General features: G+C 38.9%; 1 protein-coding gene across 4 annotated transcripts in view; it reads left to right on the top strand.

The window, feature by feature from the left end:
- CADPS2 (calcium dependent secretion activator 2) overlaps window positions 1-26,026 on the top strand; it is a 538,020-nt gene that overhangs the window by 217,736 nt on the left and 294,258 nt on the right. For all 4 annotated transcript variants that reach the window (XM_066262196.1, XM_066262195.1, XM_066262194.1 and 1 more), the window contains exon 6: window positions 3,348-3,469. In XM_066262196.1, the coding sequence (XP_066118293.1) occupies window positions 3,348-3,469 (122 nt within the window). The remainder of the gene's footprint in view (window positions 1-3,347; window positions 3,470-26,026) is intronic.

Raw genomic sequence — 26,026 nt, 5'->3', positions numbered from 1 at the left:
AAGGGGATTTGGGTCACAGCAGGAATGTCGCTGATTTTCACACAGTGTTTTCATTGGTATCAGACTGGCAGACCTTCTGCCTTCCCATGTGTCTGGGCTGTGTGGTCCCCTCTTCACCGCACTGCTCAGCACCGTTTCCTCGTGACCACACATGCCTGAGTGCCACGTAACACCGTGGGCAGTGCGTTGCTAAGGAGGATGTTTTCCTGTCCCATCTTTTGTACATGCCTCCCTTCATTTTGCATCTAGGATAACTTTGTCAATTTTATCTTTACTATGTCGATCACAGAGACATCGGGGAAGAGCAGGTGAAACCGATCGGTTTTGTTTCTGTAGTTCCATTATGGAGTTATGCTGGGAATTGGTTTGCCACAGTTACCTAAAATTAGGTTAATTTGATGGTCCCTGGAATGAATTCTTGGCTGTCTTTTATCATTAATGATCGAGACTGGCCGTGGTTTGTTTTTCTTTTTTGTTGTCAATTATGTCTGTAGAATTGTGTTTTATTTATGTGTATGAGTCGCAACAGAAGTTACATCTTTTGAAAGTGGCAATTCTGTGGGATGAAGCATTCCGGCACAGATGGGCGTATTGTTCTGAGGAGCAGAATGCAGTTTCACAAGTTGTATGTCTGAGGAGGTCCTGTTTACAGTCGCTTGTAACAGAGGTAACAGAAATACCCACAAGCAGATGCTCCTTTCTTCTCCCTTGTGCTTTGGCTGTTAAGCACAGCACAGCACAGGAGGAGAAAGGGTGCAGACAGTCCTATCCCCCAGTGTGAACCAAGGCCACCAAGATTTCTCAGCTTCTCTTGCCGTACACAGTTCCCGTGCCTCATCCGCTTTAAGTGACCATCAAAAAGTTATCATTGAATTAGGAAGTCTTTAGAGTCATGGTGGTAAGTTGACAAATAGGCGGCTTTTAATTGATACAATTATGGTTATATATTTCTTTTGTCTTAGCTTCTGGTTATTTTGTTTGTATAGGTTTCTAACGAGTTTCAATATTATAACAGAAAATTTGATTTATTAAAAATGCCTAATATTTTTATTTTTCCTGAACAAGATATAATACTTTACTCCAACTCCCATAAGTTTTGGAGCAGCTGTGAAAGATAGTATCAATTAATTCTCTATTAATTCTTAGTCTGTTTTCAGTTAAGATCTTCTTTTTATTCATATGTTACTATGCATTTCAATATGAAAAAATGTCAAAGGCTTAGTGGAGGAAGGATAATGGTCCTGAATTTGACCTTTATTTTTCAATGATATTTTTCTGATATATGTATATATATGTGTGTGTATATATATATACACATATATATATATGTATATACATACATATGTATTTTTTTTTCCTAAAGTGAGAGGCAGGGAGGCAGAGAGACAGATTCCTGCATGCACCCAACCAGGATCCACCCAGCAAACCCACTAGGGAGGGATGCTGTGCCCATCTGGGGTATTGCTCCGTTGCACCTGGAGCCATTCTAGCACTTGAGGCAGAAGCCATAGAGCCATCCTCAGCACCCGGGGCCAACTTTGCTCCAGTGGAGCCTTGGCTGTGGGAGGGGAAGAGAAAAGAGAGGAAGGAGAGGGGGAAGGGTGGAGAAGCAGATGGGCACTTCTCCTGCGTTCCCTGGCCGGAACTCGAACCTGGGACTTCCACATGCCAGGCTAATGCTCTACCACTGAGCTAACTGGCCAGAGCCTCCAATATATTTTTACGGGGGAAAAACAAAGAAAACAAAGCAATATACATTGTGTTTATAAACATAGCACTCATTTTATACCAGAGCTGAGAGAAAAAAAGTTATTTTAAGATAGTCTCTTTCTTAGAGACCTTGATCTTGAGATTCATATCATAACCCTGTGAAAAGTTTTATGACTTTAATAATGTATTCAATGATCAATAAACAGTGTAGGTGATGTTTTGGTGGAGATTTTAGTAGCCACATAGCATGAATGCTGTTAATCTTGTTTTACAACATGAGATCAGTAAGGAAATGAATGTGCATATATTAAAATGCCATTGAGTATATTTTATAAATTAAAATTAGAGTATTTAGGGAACTTCATGATTCATGTTTGATGGGAAAAAATTATGGCAAAAAATATGTGTATGTCCAACAAGAATCTTTCAAGATTGGCAGCCTTTTGTAAAAACATAAAAAGTGCACTTGAAAAAAATATATTTCTCTTTCATTCAAGAATTATAACTGCAGTTTTACCAGGCAATGACACAGTGAGTAGAGCATCAGCCTGGGATGCTGAGCACCCAGGTTCAAAACCCTGAGGTCACCGGCTTGAGTGTGGGCTCACCAGCTTGAGTGCGGTGTTGCCGGCTTGAGCCTGGGATCATAGACATGACCCCATGGTCTCTGACTTGAGCCCAAAGGTCTCTGGCTTGAAGCCCAAGATCACTGGCTTGAGCTCAAGGTCTCTGGCTTGAGCAAGGGGTCACTGACTTGGCTGTGGCCCCCTGCCTGGTCAGGACAGATACGAGAAAGCAGTCAATGAACAATTAAGGTGCTGCAACTATGGATGATGCTTCTCATCTCTCTCCCTTCCTGTCTGTCCCTCTTTCTCTTTCTTTCACACAAAACAAATAACAACAACAACAACAAATGATAGCTGCATAAAGTAATTTCAGTCTTTTTTCCAGTGACTACCTTAAATGAGTAAGTACATAACCTTAATGGATGGAAAAATTATCTTTCCCTTGTCAAATTATTATGAAAATGTTCAATGGCAAGTGATATTTTTTGTATTATTTTTATAAGAAAATATAAAGTGGCCTTAAAAATTTCATACATACTTTTATAAATTTTTTTTATAATAGTTAAATGAAGTAGGGTAGTTTTCTTTAGAAAATTCTTTTATAGAGAATTATCTAAAATCATTGAGTACAGAATGTTTCTGACCTCAGTGAATTGGTCTGATCCTGGCAGTGTCTGCCAACAATAAATATTATAACAGTTTCTATGAAATTGTGCACTCCTTTCATCAAATGCACTGAATTTTCATTTGTAATTTTTGCTTTACCTCATGAAGAGTTGCCGTATTTGTCTAAAATCTCAGTTTAAATATCAGTTTACTAGGGGTTATATTTACGGACTTTAACCTTTAATCACTGTCAGGAGATATTTCTTCAAATACCAGACTTGCTCAGAATGTATTTTACAATCCCTAACATAAATAGAAGTGGATCCTTGGTAAGATAAAATTCCATTTATGTTACCAGATCCTTTTTTCAGTAGGTCTATCTAGTTGTAGTTTGTGCTGCCATCTCTCTATACAGCTAAAAGTTGCCAACTTGACGTGTCAACTTAAAATTTTTCCTGTCTTTAGATTGTCATAATGGAAGTGCAAGGTCTGAAATCAGTGGCTCCCAACCGCATTGTTTACTGCACCATGGAAGTGGAGGGAGGAGAGAAGCTGCAGACGGACCAGGCAGAAGCCTCAAGGCCCCAGTAAGCCAGCTGAAAAAACAAAAACAAAAACGGTGTTTTGGTTTTTTTTCTTTCTCCCAAGGAAATGTGCTTGCTTATTTGCAGTTGTATGGTTTGACACTGGGCACTGGTTACTTGGCTAGCACTGTCTCCCCTGTTAGAATCAATGTGTGCCCTTCTGGATAATAATGTCATGGTTAGAAATGTAGCAGCATCCCATGAAGAACAAACAGAAAATTTGATGTGCAAATGCGAAGCTAGTTATTAGGCAATAACATGTAAGTCATTTATAAGGGTAGCATGTGTTGTGATCATATGTTATTTAAAAGCTAGTGCTTGATCCTGTTTCAGTTATTAGAATTGTAACCTGCTAGCATTTCTATTTCTATATATGTATTTATAATGGGTTTTTTTTTCTTCTTTTTCAAGTGAGAAGAAGGGAGATAGACAGATTCCCACATGTACCCCTACTGGGATCCAGTCGGCAACCCCCATCTGGGGCCAATGCTCTGCCCATCTGGGGCCATGCTTGCAACTGAGCTATTGTTAGCGCTTGAGGAGGAAGCTCAGAGGAGTATCCTCAGTGCCTGGGGCCGATGCGTTCAAATCAATTGAGCCATAGCTGCCGTAGAAGAGAGAGAAGGGGGTGGGGTGCAGAAACAGATGGTCACCTCTCCTGTGTGCTGTGACCAAGAATCGAACTCAGGATGTCCATGTGCCAGTCCAATGCTCTACCACTGAGGCAACTGTCCAGGGCCTCTATTCTATATATTATAGCTCTGTGGTGAAGTGGAGGGAGAGAGCAGGATTCTGCATAATGAACTTGGACTACTTGAAGGGCAGGCTTGAGTTAGAGATGCTGTTGATAACTGTGCAGGAATCTTTGCTGGTGGTTTTATGTTTCAGATTCTGACAGTGAGTTTAATTCAGTTTGGAGGATGTTTTCTTTAGCTGGTTTAAATTTACCACACTTTTATCTCTGGTAGAAATAACCAGACCCGCCTGAAGAATTCCAGTGAAACTTGCCTGGCCTTCATTTGGACACGGGCTTTAGAAAGAACTTTTTTTTATTTCGTTTAAACTCTATTCACAATTTCTGGCAAAATATACAGGAGTTAGGACTTGAACCTTATCACGGCGTTAGTATATGTGGCCTGTTCATTCAGGAAACCTCTGTTGAGATCCTGGATAGGCACTGATTGGGCCCTGACCCTGAAGATGAACATGACACTCCTTTCCAGTAGGATCTGCCCAGTCTAAGGGGGGGGTGGGTACCCAGTCTAAGGGGGGGGGTATAGAGGATGGAGTGTAACGGGTCGTGTGCAGAGTATTATGGGATGGAGGAGAAGCAAGCTGAAACTTCTCACCCTGCCTTGTACAGCCCTGCAAGTCTGCCCCTGACCAGCCCTGTTACCTCTGGGAGGACCTCGCCTTGTCCCATCCCCTGGTCCACTATGGCCCAGCCACCCTGGGCTCCATGCGACTCCTCATACGTATAACTAACCTGTTCTCATCATTCGCCTGTTTTTCCTTCTGCCTGTAATCAGTCATCTCCCTTTTGTTTTTGGTTGGATTGCCGGCATTGAGAATCTTAAAGGTCATTTCCTGAGACAGCCTTTCCTTTAAGTTAGCCCAGTGGGAAGCAGGTATTTCCTATGTATCTCGTCTGTTGATTTTGTGTTATGTTTTTGCTTAAGAAAAGGGATCTTGTCCTATTTGATATTTTATCTCCTAGTGCCTCGCAGCACGCATTCAGAATTTATTTATTTTCTTTAGATTTTATTTATTGATGAGAGGGAGAGAAAGGGTGGAGGAGGAGTAGGAAGCATCAACTTGTACTAATTACTTCTTGTATGTGCCTTGACCAGACAAGCCCAGGGTTTCAAACCAGAGACCTCAGAGTTCCAGGTCGATGCTTCATCTACTGTGCCACCACAGGGCAGACCAGAATTTATTAATTGAACTGCTTGAACTTATTTTTACACCTTACTCATTATAAATGTTTGGGTGTAATATTTACTTCTGCAGCCTTGTAGAGTCGATTTACAATGTGGCAATGAAGTAAAAATGTTGAGGTTAAACCCTCTCAGGAGGAGTCTGTGAGAGCAAGAAGGACATATGCAGTCAAGGGAGAGGTTTGCTGTGTGTTTGTTTTAAAGATCGGCTGTTTTAGTATTGTAGTATTACTTATTCACAGAGTCATGCAACCATAGTCAATTTTAGAACATACCACCTTAAAAAGAAACTCAGTACCCTTTACTTAAAAACCTCAAATCACCCCAGCCCTAAGCAACTACTGATTGACTTTCTGTCTCTATAGATTTGCCTATTCCAGACATTTTCATGTAAATGGAATCCTGTATGTGCTCCTCTGTGATTGGCCTCTTTCATTCAGCATAACGTTTTCAAGATTCATCTATCTAGTAGCATATGTCAGGATTTCATTTTTTTTCATGGCTGAGTAGTACTCCACTATCTCTATATGCCATATTTTGTTTATTCATGTATCTTGGCCAGCAATTGTCAACCATTACATCTCATGGCACACCAAAAACTGCTAATTTGACAAAAATATAGGTATAATTTTGATTTATTCACACCGGATAGCTATTGTTGTGTTGACAGTTGTTTTTTAATTTGCTAATCTAAGGGAAAAGAGCTCAGTACTCCTGACTAAATAGTCAGGTATTGCATTAGATTGTCAAAGAAAAACTGACAACAGCCAACACAGCAATAGCCATCTAATGTGGTTGCCCTGCCTTGAATCATAAATATATAGGTCATATAATAGAGTTGCATTTATTGGTCATTTCCCATAATAAGGTGGTGTCTGATTGGTTGTTTCTTGGTACCTGAAATTCTTATATACAAATGTAGGCACCTGATTTTTAAAAAACTCACTTTGAAACAGAAGGGTAGATGATTACTATTTTTTTAAAATCAATCACAATTATATCTATTTTTTGTCACATCATGAGAAAATATATTTTTTTGGGTGTGCTGCAGAATTTTAATAATTAGTTCATGAGATGAAAAATGTTGAAAACTGCTGCTCTAGCTACTAGACCCTTATTGCATGTATTATTTTCAAAAGTTTTATTTCATTCTAAGGATCTTTTCACTTTTTTGATATAGTATCTTTTGAAGCAAAAAGTTTAAAAATTGTGATTAAGTTTAACTTATGTATTTTTTTCTGTGTTGCCTGTGTTTTTGTATCATCTACAACTCCAGCGCCCATCCATGGTCACAAAGATTTTTCCCTATGTTTTCTTCAAAGACTTTTCATAGTTTTATTTCTTATATTTAGGTCACTGATCTAAGTTAATTTTTTTACATGATCTGATGTAAGGATTCACCTTCCTTCTCTTGTATGTGACAATCACTTGTCTCACATAATTTATTAAAAACTATTTCTTCCTCATTAAATGTTCCTGATATAGGACTAGCCAGTTCTGCATTCTGAAGAATGGCTTCCTACCATTCTGAAGTGGCTTCTTCTTCTTATCCTTGGTTGAAGGACTTCTATTCAGCTAGGTTTCTGGGGGTTCTGAATGATGGTTGTTCTGTAGCTTAGTTATAATTTTGATGAGGTTATCAGAGGATGTAAGCACTGTATTTACGTACACCGCCATCTTGACCAGAAGCCAAGAATAATTCTCTTTGGCTTGTGCTTTGCCTTCTGGTCTCAGTAAAGTGGTTTTCCCACTTCCGCGGCTCTGCTGGGTCTGCAGTTGTGCCTTGATGACTTTGCCAGATGAGAGTTGTACCCCTGCAGCCCTGGGAAGCTGTCATCTGGTTTGTTGGAACCAAGGTGGTATTCCCAAATACATGGCTCTGTTGGACAGAGGTCCTTTCCTTTGAAACTGAGGTGGAGACAGCCTTTCCCCTCTCCCTGCCCCGTGTCCTGCGGGCCTGTGCTGGGAGTCCCCCCTTGATGGTGTCTGAATCACCTTCAGGGTCATTCTTCTAGGCTCTTGAAGAATAGAATGTGTTCACCACTGAATCAGTGGTCCAGTCCTGTAGGTTCTTTTGGTTTGACAGCCTTTCTTTGTTTCTTTTTACTTCTATTTTCTTCAGTATTCAGTGGGATGGTTGATTAGGTCTGTGGTTCATACCCATACTAATCTTATTTTCAGATGGTATGTTTGACACACCCTAAGTGTTCTCTTTAAAATATACTTCCTAGTTTCTGTTGTAATGTGGACAGGCTAAGAATCTTCAGTCTTTACAATCTGATTTCTCTGCTTCAATCATTTCTCTCTTCTTGCATTTTGCTATCAGCACTCAGGATGAATCAAGCCACTCCTTCAACATTTAACTAAGAAATTTTCTCAGCTAAATCTCCAAGTTTATACTGGCAGAGGTCACCGTTCAGAAAGTACTAGGACATGAACAAGGTTCAGCCAGTTTTGGGTTTTTTTTTTTGCCACTTGATAACAAGGATCACTTTTCTTCCCATTTTCAGTAATATGTTTCTCCTCTCCTTTCTCTCTAAGAGAGACCTCATCCAAAGGACTTTTACTATTCATATTTCTACCCACATTCTATACAGGATTATTTATGTCTTCACTGAGGGGGAAGATTTCTCTGTAGCTCTTTTTTTCCTGAGCCTTCAACAGAATTGCCTTTGAAAGTCCCTTTTTTTAGAGTGGTGGGTTATTTTTTTATTTTAGCATGCACCTCCACATTCTTCCAGCCTATACCCATTACCCAGTTCCTAAGCTGCTTCCACATTTTTAGGTGTTTGTTATAGCAGCACCCCACTTCTCAGTTCTGGCTGCTACACAAAAGATACCAAAGACTAGATGGCTTAAACAATGAATATTTATTTCTTCTGGTTACGGAGGCTAGAAGTCTGAGATTGGGGTCTAAAGTCTTCAGGTTCCTGGAAAGGGGACTCTTCCTGGTTTTCAGATGGCTGCCTTCCTGCTGTGCCCTCCCATAGTGGAGAGACAGATCTGCTGTCTTTTCATCCCTTATCGGGACACCAGTCCCATCATGGCAATTCCACACCCATGACCACATCCAAACTCAATTATTAGGGACTCAACATATGAATTTGGGGAAGGACAGACACAAATGTGACCCTAATTTATGAGATATTATGGGCGTGGGCGTGCCTTAAAAATCTCAGTGTCATGTTATTGCCTACTGAATCTTTTTTGAAAAGTTTTATTGAAATATAATTTATGTAACATAAAATTCTTCTGTGACAATATAGGTGATTTTTAGTAAATTTATACAGTTGGCCTCTGTCATCACAAGTCAGCATTAAAACGCAGCACTGCGAAAAAGCTCCCTCTGCCCATCTGTGATCTATTCCTGCTCCTCCTTCCCCGTCCAGGAAGCATGCTTTCCAGCTCTGCAGTTTTATTGTTTCTGGGCATTTTTGATTAATGAAACCATGCAGTATGTAGACTTTCGCACCTGGATTTTTTTAGCCTAGCATGATTTGTACAAAATCTTTTATTCAATTGATACTTAATATTTGGTCAACCAAACAAATTAACTTCTTTAGAAACAGCTATATTATTTTAACACTGATTTTTTTCCACGAATAGTAAAAGTTTTCATAGGATAGTTTTCATTTAATTTTTAATATACTCAGTGTACTCATTTCTAATACATTCATATTCTGATTATAGGGAACCTCTATGTGGGCATTTTAAACAAATTAAAATAGTTGGAAGTTAGGAAATATTATAATAAGCCTTCACTACTCTTTATTACTCTTAACACAAGGAAATTTGGCTAAAATACCTTATCTGCATTTCCTCATGAACACTGAGTTAACTTTTAAAATGAATTAAAAGAGTTTTATTTATCGTCATATCCCTGGGCCGATTACCTCAAAAACATATCTTCTGAGTGCTGACCGACTGCAGCTTTTTAGCAGTGTGGTTACATTTGCTTTGAATTCATCTTGCACAACAGAGAAGAGATTTGTTTCCTCCATCATCAGGGTGAATTATGCCTCAGACACGTTTCCTAAATTTTATTGCCTCAACAGTTTGTTCTTTGTTGGAGATCAATCCATCCTTCTGTCTGATACTAATTAAAGTGCCTTATTTAGTCCAGATTTCCAATAAACTTAATCAAGATTTCTAGCCATTGCCTATTTCATTCCTGTGGCTCAGATTTCCTACCAGCAATTAGGGGCCAACAGCATGCTTTGAATATAAAATACACGGCTCCGAATATAGAAATGGGGTTTCAGTGAAGGTGGTGGTTATAGTCAAGTTTGATCTGTAAAGAGCGATAGTGAGGTAAGCTATGTAAGTTGTGTTTTTAGTATTTTAGTATAAAGTAGGGAATGTAGAAGAACTATTTTTCATTTAACGGACCACACTCTGTTTATGGATTTTTAAGTCATTGTTTCATGGTTTCTCAGTCAGCTATGAAAGGTTTTGTTTTTTATGAAGTGGGCACAGAAGCCTTGTTGCTACACATTTATGGCTTTTTGCCATTTACAGATATTTTGTTATTTTCGTCCTAGCCTATAGCCTTGCTGGCAGCACCTCAAAGGGAATGAAGTGATAGCTAGAAGAAAGGCAAGCTGAAGGCGGTGGGGCTGTTTGTCATGGTCACAGGGTAGTCACAACTCTGATACGTACTAATCTTGTGGTGGTGGTGGTGTTTTTTATTTAATTGAACTTATTGAGGTGACACTGATTAACAAAATTATACAGGTTTCAGGTGCACAATTCTACAACACGTCTTCTGTACTGATATGTACTAGTCTTTAAAACGCTTCCCCTGCAGACAATGCACACCCTTTGAGTACCTGAAAACACCAGAGCTAATAATACCTTATGGAGGGCCCAGATAGATCGTGGTACTGATGAAATAAAAGCAAGGAAATTAGTTGCTACAGACAAACCAGGGACTGAGGAGAGGGGGTTATGGAGGTTGTTATTCAATGGGTGTAAAGTTTCAATTATGCAGGATGAATAAATTCTGGAGATCTGTACAACACTGTACCTGTAGTTAACAATACTGTATGGTATACTTACGAGTTCATTATTTGAATAGAGCTCATATTAAATGTTCTTACCACAATAACAAGAAATCCCCAGAAGCGATACTGTTTTCTGACACATCCTCTCTATCTCTTCCATCCCATGTTGCTATTTTATTAAAGACATTTGAAAGTTAATTGGTCTCTGTTCCCTACCCCCTTCAAAGTAATAAAATAGAAAGGCAAGAAGCGATAAAAAAAAGAACTGATGAGTTGCGTCACTACCAAAGTATATTTATGGGTATTAGGACAGAATGTTCTTTTACCTCATGAAAATGATGGGAAATATAGCCTTCGGTACCCGTTTCTGAAAACTTTAAATTCTGAACCAGAATTGTAATAATCTGTCAAACTATTGGAAAATTATGGCAGCTGCACATGGGAAGCTTATCCGAATGACAAGCTTTGGAACAGTGTTGGAGAGAGATTAATACAGACTGATATACACCAAGGGAAGCTACCCATGCTTTGTAAGAGTATTCATTTTCATTTTAATATGGTAATGTCAGCTTTAGTTTTGAAGTATAACTCATTAGCCAGTTACTCTTGTAGACCTGAGGAAAAAATGCTACATTTTTAAATGATCTATCAAAAAAGTATGCCCGTTTGTAATAAACCAAAGGGAAACACCAAACTATACAAAAGTGTTATCTTATTTCTGTCTTTAAGAACATGAGACTTCTTTCTATTTTTTTTTCTTTTTTTCTTTATTCATTTTTAAAGAGGAGAGAGAGAGGGAGAGAGAGAGAGAGAAGGCGGGAGGAGCTGGAAGCATCAACTCCCATATGTGCCTTGACCAGGCAAGCCCAGGGTTTTGAACCGGCGACCTCAGCATTTCCAGGTCGATGCGTTATCCACTGCGCCACCACAGGTCAGGCGACTTCTTTCTATTATATAAGTAAATTCACCAGCAGATACTACTGGTACAGAACAAAATGAAGCCTAAAGAACATTGGCCAACTGCAGAAATGACATTCATTGAGAATGTATTTTCAATCTAAGGAAGGTAACCTGGGGATTGTCATAATTAGAGCATTGGAATTAAAGGGAGTACAATGGCTAGATTCCAGATGTTGGTTGAAGAGCACTAGTGAGAAACAGACTGAGAGCTTGAAGGTTTGTATAATTGTGATGATCTCCATCTCTACAATAGACTTACAGCTTTAAATGACTTCTCCTTACTATCTTTGACTCTTTCAGAGCCACCTTTTGCAATTTTTAATTATTACTCTATTTGACTTTTTAACTGGTTTATTGAATGGGCTAAATTGGGCAGACTGTAAGTAGCAAAGAACTTACCATATTTCCCCATGTATAAGACACACTTTTTTCCCAAAAAATTCGGGTCTAAAAACTCGGTGCATCTTATACAGTGGTTGTAGATTTTTTTACTTGCATTTCCCACTTTTCCACGCTTGTTTTTGCACTCATTGTTGAAAACTGATTCTTCATCAGACACCGATGAGGACAAGCTAATGGATGAGAGTTTTAACAGTGATGAGAAGTTGTATGAATTTTATGATGAATAAAACGTGAGTTCAATAACTTTATGTAATCCATTTTTTTTTCAAATTTCGGGTCCCAAAATTAAGGTGTGTCTTATATACGGGACATCTTATATATGGGGGAAAATGGTAATTTTTATCTAGTAGACATACTCCAGGATCTCTCTGTGTGTCTTTTGGAAACATGTTAGCAGGAGCCATAGTTTTTCTAGTTATTTTCAGGTACTAAATATCATATCTAGGCATTAACATTTTTATTCCAGTTTCAATCAAAACTTACCCATTTAAAACTTTTTTCTTACCTTCCGTTTCATCCAGAAACTGGTAGAGGGGGGGAAAGGGTACATAGTCTGTGGTTTTCATTCTTCTTGTTTACCTGCTTATATATTCTTCCTGCCACATCGGGGTCGGGCTGCGGTTGAGGGGAGGAGAATGTGGGAGAGAGCAAAATGTCTTTGTATAGAGTTGCTCTTTGCAGTCCCCTCTTGGTTGGCAGATGCCTTCTGTCATGACACATGTCCCACGGTCAGGTCTCTGCGACTCTGGTCGGCTCCTCGGAGGCGTGCCATGCTTCTGGTAACTTCTAGCATCACCTCACCCCCTCATAGAATGGTGCATGCTGTAGCTTCCCTCCGTCCCTTTCCCCTGAGCTGATGCTTGGTGACATCACCCACATAGCCTCATCCAGCTGGACTTCTGTTTCTTTAGCAGATAACTCAAAGTGGAAACTTCTAGAAGACAGGGGCTGTATATCAACTCTCTGGTTCCCTAACACTAGGCACTGTAATATGACAGTTTGGAGCTCAGTTTCTAATTAGTCCATGGGTGACACTTGATCCAGTCAGTGCCTGCCCGTATTAGTAGGATGTCCAGTCCTTGTTTTCCTACCCCAATTTCCCATTTTTGTAGGACTTCCTTGGAAAACATGTTTGCTTTAAAGTGTATGTTCTTTTGTTTGTATGTGCTAACTTGAGGCTGGAATTCAAGATGACTTCCAGACTTTTACTGCTGTGAGATGAGGGACCATGTGGGTAAACAAGGCAGCTTCCCAAGGGATATGCAGGCACAGAAAGAATTTTCATAGACTTAAGTAAATTAAGAAGAATATGATTCCTGTAGTTCATAATTATTCTTTCCTAGAGCTCTTCTTTCTAGTAGAGAGGCTGCTATATTCAAGTTCATTTTCTCAGCCCTCTTTACACAGTCTTCCTTCTCTGCCTTTACAGAAGGAAAGTATGCTCTCATCCAGCTTGAGTCTCACTGTGCTTTTTGTCTCAGGGGGGGAACCTCTTGCTCGCCATTCAGAAGGAAAATTTATATTGTTCATGTTGGTTTGTAGAAAGTGATTTACCAATGATATAATAAATCCTTCTGTAAATTGGATGGCTTCTGCTTCTTTGCTTTCAACAAAGATGATGAAGGGATTTAAAATTTTAGCTGCTAAATAATTGAAAAATACTTTGGCTTATCAATCACCGTATTGTTTGGGGACATTTAAATTGAAATGTATTAAACAAATTGATGGATATTGCTATAATATTGTCCCATCTACTTATTTCTCTAGCTTAAAAGAGAAAAAAACAAACCTGGACTACAACTGATGATGAAAAAAAAAAAAAAGGGACAAAAAATGGATGCTGAGCTGTCTCAGTCTAGAATTAAGTAATAGTCACCAATGGATGTGTAAACTAATTGTAAAAAAAGTAACACTATTTGTTTCATTAAAGAGATGCATAGCTGAGTTTTATGAGTTCCGTATATATTCTGGGTATTAACTCCTTATCAGATGTATGGTTTGCAAACATTGTCTCCCATTCTGGAGGATGCCTTTTCCTTTTATTATTTCCTTTGCTATGCAAAAGCTTTTAAGTTCGATGTAGTCCCACTTGTTGATTTTTGTTTTTGTTGCCTATACTTTTATCCAAAAATTCATTGCCAAGATTAAGGTCAGGGAGTTTATCTCTTATATTTTCTTTTAGAATGTTTATAGTTTCAGGCCTAGCATTTAAGTCTTTTAATTCATTTTGAGTTAATTTTTTTGTGTATGGTGTCAGATAAAGATTTAATTTCATTCTGTTACATATGGCTGTCCAGTTTCCCCAACACCATTTATTAAAGAGACTGTCTCTACTGTATATATTTGGTGCCTTGTTACCAAACAGTTGACCATGTGTGGATAGGTTTATTTCTAGGCTCTATTCTATTCCATTGGTCAATGTGTTTGTCTTATGGCAGTACTGTACTGTTATGATTACTATAGTTGGAAATCGAGGAGTGTGATGCCTCTCTCTATATATATTTCTTTGTGTAGATAGAGCCTTATAGTTCTAGAAAATTATATACATACACACACGCACAAATTTGGTGCAGATAATTGTGATAGTGTGTGCTCAAGCATTCTAATAGATTTCAGTAGGATAAAATTCTAAATTTCTGAGTGATAAATCAAATCAAAGTAGACGTTTAAGGTAAATGATGTCAAATTTCTGCTAAAGAAGATTTGTACAGGTGTTTTTAAATGGGTTGTGGTGGGATCATCTTGCTATGACAGTTGGAATCCATTGGATCTATTTAAGAACAACATCACAATTTTATGTTAAATGTCAATGTATACAACACCCAAGAAATTATACCCTTTGAAACTCTTTAAATTTATATTTAAAATTTCTAGATGTTAACTTGAAAATGTGTGAAGAGGGTACATAAGTTTTCAAAGCCATTTTAGGAAGTACTCGAGAGAAAGTCTGAAGGGTGCTATTCTAGTACGGGGCATGTGTTGGAGCCAGACTGAGTTCTAAGGTCAGGAGACTTGACTGTTGCTGGGCTTCGATGCACACTGTTTAATTCATACAGTCAGAATAAAATGTCTTTATTCTTAGCTACTCCTACCCTTACATCTAGAATTTAGTCCAGCAGTCTAGGAGCTGTCCCTGGGACCCATCTCTACTGCTGCTGGGACAGATCTGTATCCAGCCCGAGCAGTGCCTAACGGTACAACATGGGACCAACCTGTTCTTGTGACACATGCACGGTAGTAACTTCTTAGGTCACTGCTGTGAGGAGAGCATGGAGGGAGCACGTGTTAGGGATTTGCCCACATCCTACCTAGAACAACCAGTGAATGGGGAAGAATGATGATATTGATAAATAAGGAAGATATTGTAAGGAGCCTAATGGATAGTGTTTGATGTGAGTTGGTAATACATTTACATTTTCAGAATCTGTATTTTTAAAAATAGAAACACGTATATTGAAAATGAAAGTTAAGGAAGCGGGATTTTTAAATATTGAAAATTTTAAGATTTTAAAGTGTTAATTTTAGTGTGGTTATAGAGGGTCCTTATCGGGACAGCGTGGTCTTAAAGGAAAGAACGAGACAGACCAGAGTATCAGTTCCAACTTTGCCAACATTAGCCATGGTATCATGACTAGTTATTTATGTTTCCTCATGGGTAAAATGGGGGCAGTAGTTCTACATGAAGCTATTTGGCGACTTAGTTGCAATAATGTCTGTAGGAAGACACCCATGCTCTTCTGCTTTTACCTCTTTCCTTATGCTCACTATATTTTAATCTTTACTTTGCGTGCCAGTTTTCAGTTTTTAATTCATGTGTTTATATTTCTACCTCGTTTAAACCTTTCCTTTTAGCATCCTGTTTTATAGTCCAGAGAATGCTCAGGAGGAGGCTAACACCTAATGAAGGATTGAGTGTTCCTGCCAACACAAAAGAACGTTATTTTACGAAGTAAAATATGCTTTTGTCTCCTGAGTCCTTGAGATTTTTGGCTTGTTTGTTTTTATTGTCATAAGTTATTTATTTGGTAGGAACCCCATAAACACTTTTTTTTAAAGATTGGAAAGTTAGTTTCAATCAAAATAATGTAGTTTTCAACATGAACAATGCACTTATGACGGTTATGAAGGGACAGCAATCTTTGGTTGTCATATTTACCGTCAACACTGGTTTGGTTTCTCAGCTGATGTCAGGGAAGGTTTCTGTCCACTCTGGTAGAATGTAGCTGTCAGAGGATCGCTAGTGTGGTGTGCCCCAACACTGTGCTGTTGTCGATGCTAACTTCGAAGCTGTGGCCCCCACAGTGGCACCGTGTGAGTAGGTTACGTGCAGGGCACTCAACTGAGACCTATACCGGATCTGTGCAATTGACATGCAGCTGGTGACTCCACCACAGCTGGCATGTGGATCAGGAAAAGAAAGGAAAGTCCTGAATTCAGGACAACCTGATATTATTGGAATTATTTCAGATACAGGGAAATCTAGAAGAGTTTGTAAAAACTCTCAACCTGTTGTAGGTCATTGATGGTGAGAAGGGCATGCAGAAAGAAGGTTGTATAAACCTGTGTATTCATATAGCTTTGGTGACGTAGAGATCCCAGCAGAGTCGGCACCAAAAATGATGTGCTCCGTCATGCCTCTGCCTGAGAGCAGGGTGCATCCTCTGCCTTTCTCTGCCCAGGCAATTCTTTGTTGATTTTTTTTTTTTTTTTTAGGGACAGAGAGTCAGAGAGAGGGATAGATAGGGACAGATATACAGGAAGGGAGAGAGATGAGAAGCATCAATCATCAGTTTTTCATTGTGACACTTTAGTTGTTCATTGATTGCTTTCTCATATGTGCCTTGACCATGGGCCTTCAGCAGACCCAGTAACCCCTTGCTGGAGCCAGCAACCTTGGGTCCAAGCTGGTGAGCTTTTTTGCTCAAGCCAGATGAGCCCGCTCTCAAGCTGGCGACCTTGGGGTCTCAAACCTGGGTCCTCCGCATCCCAGTCCTACGCTCTATCCATTGCGCCACCACCTGGTCAGGCTGTTGATTTTTTTTTTTTTTTTTTGAGAAAGAAAGAGAGACAGAGACAGAGACAGAGAGAATGAGAAACTGTGATTTGTTTTTCCACTTATCCACACCGTCTTTGGTTGATTCTTGTATGTGACCTGACCAGGAATCAAACCCACAACTTCAGCATATAGGAATGGGGAACTAACCAACTGAGTACCCAGCCAGGGCTATTAGCACAATTTAACTTAAACAGAGTATAATAGCAATACAATGCATTACACATATTTAAGTTTTTATGTTCATTCTAGTCGCTGATTATATATACCTTTATAGGAAAAAAAGGACTTCTTTTGTAATATCCATGCTGTGTGCATTTACCTGTATGTACATTATTCTATACAGGTTCTTTTTCAGTTAGGCGATTGTTATAAAATACAATAAGCTGAAGATTGACATTCTTTGCAAGCTAAATTTATTTTATTTACTTTTTATTGTTGGAAGAGCACTTAACATGAGATGGACCTTCTCAACAAATTCTTAAGTAAGCAATGCAGTGTTGTTGGTTATAGGCGGAATTTTGTACAGCGGGTCTCTAGAGCTTGTTTATCTTACTAACTAACCTGCACTTATTGAACAGCAACTCCCCAACTCCCTCCAGTGCCTGGAAACCACCATTTTACTCTGTTGACCATTTTACACACCTAACATATGTGGAATCATGCACTATCTGTTATTCTGTGACCAGCTAACTTTACTTAGTACAGTGCCCTCAAGGTTCATGTGTGCTGTCATTTTGGCAAGATGTCATTCTTTTTTTAGGTAGAATAATATTTCACTGTGTGTGCATGTATATATATATTTTTTATCCATTCATTCTATTTTATCCAATGATACATATTTAAGTTGTTCCATATTGTAACCATCATGAATAATGCTGAAATTATATGGGAAATACTATCAATAGTATCTCTTTGAGATCCTGATAGCAATTTTTTTGGATATATACCCAAAAGTAGGATTGCTGGATTATATGTTAATTTTATTTAGAACTTTTTTGCCAAGTCTCTGTACCATTTTCCATAGCAAATGCACCATTTTGTATTTGCATTCTCACTAGCAGTTATCTTTTGTATTTTACATATTGTGGGTTTGATTTGCATTTCTCTGATAGTTACTGATACTGAACCTCTTTTTATATGGCATCTGACTCATGAGTACCTTTTTATATCTTTTCAATGCCATTTGTTTATTATCTTTGGAAAAATGTTTAAGTCCTTGGATGGATTTTAAATCAGGTTATTTGACTTTTTGCTATTGAGCTATAGGAGTTCCTTATACTATATTTCAGATATTAACTCTTTATCATGGATATGACTTCCAAATGTCTTCTCCCATTGCATTCACTGCCTTTTCATTCTATTGATTGTTTCCTAAGCTATGCAGAAGATTTTTAGTTTGACGTAGTCCCACTTGGCATATTTTGCTTTTGTTGTTTGTGCTTTTAGTGTCATATTCAAGAAATTATTACCTAGGCCAATGTCATAAAACATTTCTTCTATGTTTTCTTCTAGGAGTTTTATATATGGGTGTTTTACATGTAAATATTTAATACATTTTAAATTTATATTTGTGAGATAAGGGTTTGGTGTCATTCTTTGCATGTGAATATCCATTTTCCCAGTACTACTATTTGTTAAACAGACTATCCCGTCTCCACTGAGAATTCCTAGCACCCTTGTCAAAGATCGGTATATACGTGGTTTTATTTCTTGGCTTTCTGTTCTGTTCCATTGGTGTATACATTTGTTTTTATACTAGTACCATGCTGTTTTAATTACTGTAGCTTTGTAATATTTTTTAAAATCAGGAACTATGAAGCCTCTAGCATTTTTTCTTCTTAAGATTACTTTTGCTATTTGGGGTCTTTTGTGGTTCCATTTGAATTTTAGGAATTTTTTCTCTATGTAGCAAAAAAAAAAAAACGACTGACATTTTGAAGGGATTGCCTTGAATTTGTAGATTGCTTTCCATTGTATGAACATTTTAACATTAAATATTCCAATCTATGATCATGAGATATCTTTTATTTATTTATGTCTTCTTTAATTGCTTTCATTTGTTATATGTAGTTTTTATTCTATAAATCTTTTACCTGTTTTAAGTTTATTCCTAAATGTTTTAAATTTTGATGCTATTTTAAGTGGAATTGTTTTCCTAATTTTATCTTTGGATAGCTTGTTAATATATAGAAACGCATGTGATTTTTGTATGTTGATTTTGTATCCTGTGAATTTATTAAATTTGTTTAAAATTTTTAATAGGCTGTGTGTGTGCATGTGTGTAATTTTTAGTGTTTTCTACATACATGGTAATGCCATGCAGACAGATCATTTTATTGCTTCTTTTCTAGATTGTATACTTAAATTTTTTTTTTTTTTTTTTTTGCTTAATTGCTCTGAATGGGACTTCCATTGCTATGTTGAATAAAAGTTGTAAGCATGGGCACTGGTATCTTGTTCCTGATCTTAAAGAAAAGGTTTTGTTTTTCATCATTTTATATAATGTTAGCTGTGGGCTTGTTATATAAGGTCTTTCTTATATGAAGTTGAATTTCTTTTATACCTATTTTGTTGATAGCTTTTTATCATGAAGTTGAATTTCTTTTATACCTAGTTGATAGCTTTTTACCATGAAAGGATGTTGAATTTTCTTAAATGCTTTTTCTGCATTTGTTGAAATGATCATATGATTTTTGTCCTTTATTCTGTTAATATGGTATGTAACATTGATTCATGTATGTTGAACCATGTTTGCATTCCAGGATAAATCTCACTTGGTCATGGTGTATAATCTTTTTAATGTCCTATAGAGTTTGTCTTGTTAGTATTTATATTTTGTTGAGAACTCGTGTCTCAATGTACAGGATATTGGCCTGTAGTTTCTTTTCTTGTGTCTTTATCATTTATTCTTTAACATTTTGATAGAATTCACCACTGAAGCCAAATGACTGATCCTGGGCTTTTCTATGTTGGGATTTTTTTTTTATTATTATGGATTAAATCTCTTTGCTAAGTATAGGTCTGATCATATTTTTTGTTTCTTGATGAAGCAGTCTTGGTAGGTTGTATGTTCTAGGAATTGATACATTTATTCTAGGTTATTCAATTTGTTGATGTATAATTGTTCATGGTCGTCTCCCAGGATGCTTTTTACTTCTGTGGCCTCCTTTTTTATTTATGATTTTATTTGAGTGTTATCTCTCTTTCCCCTACACAGTCAGCTAAATGTCTTATCAATTTTATGTAAGAAATTTCTGCTCAAACCACCTAAGTGACAGTCTTCTTCCTAGTAAGACACCTTTATGATTATATTCATGACAGTGACTTTTCTCATTTATTTATTTTTGGCACTATTTTAGTAAAGTTAATCACCAGCTGATTATGTTTAAATTAATACAGCATTTTTAAAAATCATAATTTCTAAGCCTTCCTGTTTATATGGAAGTGGCTATTTAAATCTTTTTAAGTATTGACAGTGATCAGGTAATGTTTACAGATTGAGAGTTGTTCGGAACAATGCAAGCAATTGTTCAGGGCAGTGTTCTGTCTCTGTGAAGTTTTAAAGACCTCTGGAAGTATAGGAACCCTATTTTCTAGAAGATATGGCACTGTTTTTTCTTAAGTTTTGATTTAAGAGAAGAATAAGTTTTTTTTTTTTAATTTTTTGTTTTTTTTTTTCTTTTTCATTTTTCTGAAGCTGGAAACAGGGAGAGACAGTCAGACAGACTCCCGCATGCGCCCGACCGGGATCCACCCGGCACGCCCACCATGGGGCGACGCTCTGCCCACCAGGGGGCGATGCTCTGCCCATCCTGGGCGTCGCCATGTTGCGACCAGAGCCACTCTAGCGCCTGAGGCAGAGGCCACAGAGCCATCCCCAGCGCCCGGGCCATCTTTGCTCCAATGGAGCCTTGGCTGCGGGAGGGGAAGAGAGAGACAGAGAGGAAAGCGCGGCAGAGGGGTGGAGAAGCAAATGGGCGCTTCTCCTGTGTGCCCTGGCCGGAATCGAACCCGGGTCCTCCGCACGCTAGGCCGACGCTCTACCACTGAGCCAACCGGCCAGGGCTTGAGAAGAATAAGTTTTATGTAAGCTTCAGGGTTTTTTTTTTCTTTCCCCTGAACTTGCACATATTCCAGATTCAAACTACAGCCACTGGCAACATTGCTGCGAAATATTGACATAACATCATTTAAAATGATTTTTGAAAGATGAGGAGACAAGACTTTAAAAAAGTTTTTTTTCTCAAAAAAACACTTCATTGCCTTAAGACCACCCCAGTGATGATAAATTTGGCAAAAGAAAGAAAAGTGAAGAATTAGCCAATTTCTAAACAACTAACACTTTTATAATCCTGGCTCAGATTTCTTTATTACATAAAATGCAAGATGGATTTAGTTGGCAAAGATGTGAAATCTTTTGGCTTATGAAATAGCTCATAAAATAGCAAAATTTTACCTGAAGCAAGTTTGAGAAATTCTCACTATGTTCTAATTTTTAAATTTCCTTTTCTTGCAGTAATAGAGCTTTGTTGGCCAATGACAATATTTGGATGACATTATATTTGGCAAATTCTCCTAAGAATCCTCAAAATTTTAATATTTCAATGTGTAAAAATCACAAATCTTCCATAACTCTGCCCAAATGGGAGAGATAGTCTTCTGCATTGTTGTTGTTTTTATACCCTGTACTAGTTCACATTTAAATAGGGTAGATGTCTAGGAAAGAAAGAGAACCTGTTTACTTACCAGCAATAATACAATATTTTGTGGATGCATAAACTTACCGTCTTTGACATTTAAAAACTGTGTTCTGTAGCACCTTGTATTTTTGCTAGGATAAAATCAGAAGCTAAAGATCAACATTCATATCAACATTAAACAGCTTCCTGTAGGGTTCCTCTAAAAATTTAAAACATTCACATCCAATTATTATTATTATTCTTGACATAGAGGCAATGGTTCAGATTGCCTCATTCTCATGTTCTCTCTTTGCAAATACTAAGTTCTGGGTAAAGGCCACAGAACCAACTTCTAGGGGCGAGACTGATTAGTTCCTTAATAAGACCCTTGGTAAGTAGGACCAAAACAGACATACATTATTCTACGTTCAGCTCCAAACAAACTGTGTCACAGCAGGATTTTAGTGGACTTTATTATTCATTAGAGCTGCTTTCTCACGTGCATATCCTCCGTAAAGAGGAAGTAGAAATGTAAATGGCTTAGAGGAAGGGTCTTGATTTCTGCTGCAAACTCATCAAAATGGCAAAAGCAACTATTTGTGGCAGGGTCAGCACAGGTTTGTGGACTCAGTGGGATTAGTCACTTTTGTGATGAGACTTAATGACAGATGGCCCTGTTTCCCCTAATAGTCGGACAGATTGGCGATTACATGAAAATTTCATTATTTATGGTGTTTTAGGCTTATCTGTGAAGGTTTCATGGCTTAGTTTTTCAGAGAAGGTCCCCAACCTCGTCACTGACCTTTGCCATCTTCCCGCAGTTGGTGGCATCTTTAGAAAGAGCAAGCCTGTTTATAGCAAGCTGAGCTTGGCTGTGTAGCTTTGACACCACGGGGCTCCTCTTTCTCCTCACGAAGAGGCTAATGCCTTTCCTGAGCCACCGCATGGGGTGGGGTGCCTTGTTTTCTTCCCACCATGTCACTCGTGATGGCCTGGACAGAGAGTGCACAGCCATTCTATAATTAACCCTTTCCTTACAGCCAGTCCACATTATGATAACTCCTTCAAAACTGAACACGGTTTTATAACACCACTGTAAGTGTAAATTAAGATACATTGCAAGTTGGGTCCTTTAGCTGATGTAGGAATATTTTATCCATATGGCATGGATGAGCAAGAATGGCAGAGAAGAATATCATCACTCACTTTTATTAGCTGGGAGACAGGTGCAATTTATCCTGTATTACTATAATAAGTAAGTTATTCGTAGTATGTGCAGTATTGTTCATTCTGAAAGGAACTTTTATGTTAGGCCCACCCCTGTGGCAGAATAAAAAGGAATAGGATTTCAGGTTCTGAAGGCTGTTACTAAATGGAATTCTGCAGTGGATAGAATTGCATCTTTGTCCATGGATGCCTGACCAGGCAGTGGCACATACCACATGCTGAGATGAAAAGAAAGCGTATTCAAGGTAAAAAAAAAAAAAAAAAAAAAAAAAAAAAAAAAGAAGTGTTTCTATTTTGAGTGTGAAGTTCAGATACCTGAGTGAAGCTACCGAGACTGAGGACATGCTGCTCGGTATCATTTCAGCATGTGGTATGTCTTTTTTTTTTTTTTTTAAGAGAAAGTGGAAGGGAGGGATAGACGGGGACAGACAGATAGGGGGAGAGATGAGAAGCATCAATTCTTTGTTGCAGCACCTTAGTTGTTCATTGACTGCTTTCTCCTATGTGCCTTGACCAGAGGGCTTCAGCCGAGCCAGTGACCCCTTGCTCAAACCCATAACCCTGCCCTCAAGCTGGATGACCCCATGCTTAAGCTGGTGACCTCAGACTTTTGAACCTGGGTGCTCAGCGTCCCAGGTTGACGCTCTATCCACTGTGCCACTGCCTGGTCAGGCATCATGTGGTACCTCTTATCTCCTGAGAGGTCCAAACCAGCAACTTGGGCATCTGTCATCTCACCCTCTTTCTGATCCCCATATCTGATTCCTACTGATTCTGCCTCCACAAGGCCCAACAGATATACCCCCTTCCTACGTCTTCATTGCCAGCACGTTGTCTGGGGCCCCTGCTAAGTTACTCCACGAGCCCCTGCTTGGTCTCTGTGCCTTCATTATTGCCTCTGCTTCCATCCAGTTTCTAAAACACAAGTTGGATGATGTCATGCCTTTCCTCCCCTGAAACACGAGTCAGTGATGTTCCTTTGCCTTCAGGGTGAAGTCCAGCCTGAGAGACTATGCATCTGCCTGACTCCCAGTGACCTCTCCGTCTAACCAAGCAGCTACATTTCACCCGTTTTATAAACATTCATGATTTTGGTTGACAAAGGACTTGAGTAATATTTTTTCTTCAAAAATTATTCCCTTAAGAATATGCTAAGTCTGGCTTTCCACCAGTTCAGGATGCTTCTCTGAAAAACAGGACCCACTCATTTACCTGATTAAATTGGAATACAAATTTAAAGTTAAATGTTATGACTCATCTGAAGTTACAAAGATATGAAACCTTTATGTGGTTGACATCATGTGTTCTGTATGACACCCAATCTGCGTTTTCTGCCTGGTCCCTCCGACATTGTCTCATGTTCTGCAAATATGAGCACATCCCTACCATTGGATTCGGCCTGTCTCTTGTCTCTAGTCATTCTAGTTAGCTCATCTATTCAGACTCTCTTTACATTTTAGTATTAGCTTCATCTTTTATAAATACAACTTTATTGGTAACCGTGGTACCTCAAGGACAGAGTGAAGGGAGAAAAAAATCCCCCAAAACTGAGTCTCTCTCTGCAGGTAGCAAACAAAACAGGGGTTGGGGCTGCCAGGTAGAGTCTTGAATCTTTAAGAGAGCGAACTTCAACTCTAGACTCGAGTTCCCACCAACACAGCAACTAATACTGCACCTACACCACACCTACAGTTCTTCGATTGACCCAGAGGAGCACCAGCTTGCTACTGCTACTGAGTACTGTAAAGACTGGTTTTTGTTGTTGTTGTTTCAGAACCTATAAATATTTAATAAAGACGTCAGGAACTTCAAATGCCTTATTTGCTCTCTTAAGGTTTAATGCAACATTGCCAAAGGGCTTCCTAGCTCAGGATTGGGTATCATGAGCACGTGAAAATAACTGCCTTCTGTTCACTGTTTAAGGAGTACACAGAGCCAAAGCATGCATTAGCCATGTTTTCTGGAGCTAATTCTGGTCTGATGGACTTCCCCAGACTCGGAGACCTATAAAGAAAAGCTGCAGAACCAACTAGTAATGTGGATAAAGCCTAGGGTGTTTCAGGACTTGTCATCTCTTGTACGTGATGTATTTGGTGCTGCTTTGCACGGGGAAGAAATGTATGACCACTCAGACTGCTTCTTTGCCTCCAGAGGAGCTGGTGTGTGGATGCATTTGGGGTTGTCACTTCTGTTCTGAAATCATAAAAATGGGGTCTCTGGTGAGACCATTCATTTTTGTATACCTTCTGATTTTCTGTACGTCATGATAGATGTTTTCTTATTGATTTTATTTATTGCTACTTAGGTCAGGTAAGACTTATTAATATGCCTATTGCCTCAGTAAGAAAATGAGTCCTATGAAAGTCTAACCAAAATTCCTAAGTTAACTCCATGACTGAGTAGAGGAAGGAGTAGTCAAACCCCGTCCTCTTAAGAGTCCAGACGCCATAGTCCATATTCTTTCCACACACGCTCTTCTCTCTTGAATAGGTACGTGTGCCTGTACATGCTGAGCACAGTGGTGCCGCAGCCAGGGGTGTGGCAGGAGCTGCTGGGACAGATAATACACATAGATGTAATGCAATGGACCTTGATCTTCAAATGACGGCCACTATGTAACGTCTCTCAGCTCTGTATTTGTTTACATTTCCTGCTTCCCTCTTTCCCATAAGCCAGGGTCCCTGGGGACCTGAGTCAGTTTGCCTTCATCGTTGTATTTTCAACATTTATCGCTATGATAAGCACATTCTAGTTGCTTCTTAAGTAGCATTCCAGAGGTCATACAATGAGAACAAGAATTACAGAAAGTGTCATTGGAGAGGGAAGTATTGGAGCGACACAGGTCACAGCTGCGATTTCCACTCCCTGAAAACCTTTGCAGGGCCCCATTATCTCATGAACATCAAAATTTTTTTTCCAATATATGAAGTGTCATTAGTTTTTAAAAGCATGTCTGTGTTGCATTGGTGTTCCAAGGAATCTCGCAGTCCGGTCATTGCTGGCCATCAGAAGTTCACAAGTGGGGATTTCCTTTCCTGAGTAACACGGGGTGTGTCTCTCGGGAACTGGAGCAGCGAGTGCCAGCGGTGACAGTTCAGCCTGTGAAGTCACCAGACCCCACTGCTGGATGGCTCTCTCCTGAGGCTGCAGTGACGGTGTCCCCTGGGGCTGGTGTCGGCCCCCACCACCTCTTGTGTGCCTAAGCAGCTGCTTGTCTTCCACGCGTAATGCTCTGTGTCAAGCCTGGTGCTTGGTCTGTCCCCTCAACCACCTGAGCAAGCGTCTCATGCAGCCCA

Source organism: Saccopteryx bilineata, chromosome 2, assembly GCF_036850765.1.
Source record: "Saccopteryx bilineata isolate mSacBil1 chromosome 2, mSacBil1_pri_phased_curated, whole genome shotgun sequence".
Classification (NCBI taxonomy): domain Eukaryota; kingdom Metazoa; phylum Chordata; class Mammalia; order Chiroptera; family Emballonuridae; genus Saccopteryx; species Saccopteryx bilineata.
Note: the sequence above shows the minus strand (reverse complement) of the source record. Positions and strands in the feature narration are given on the sequence as shown.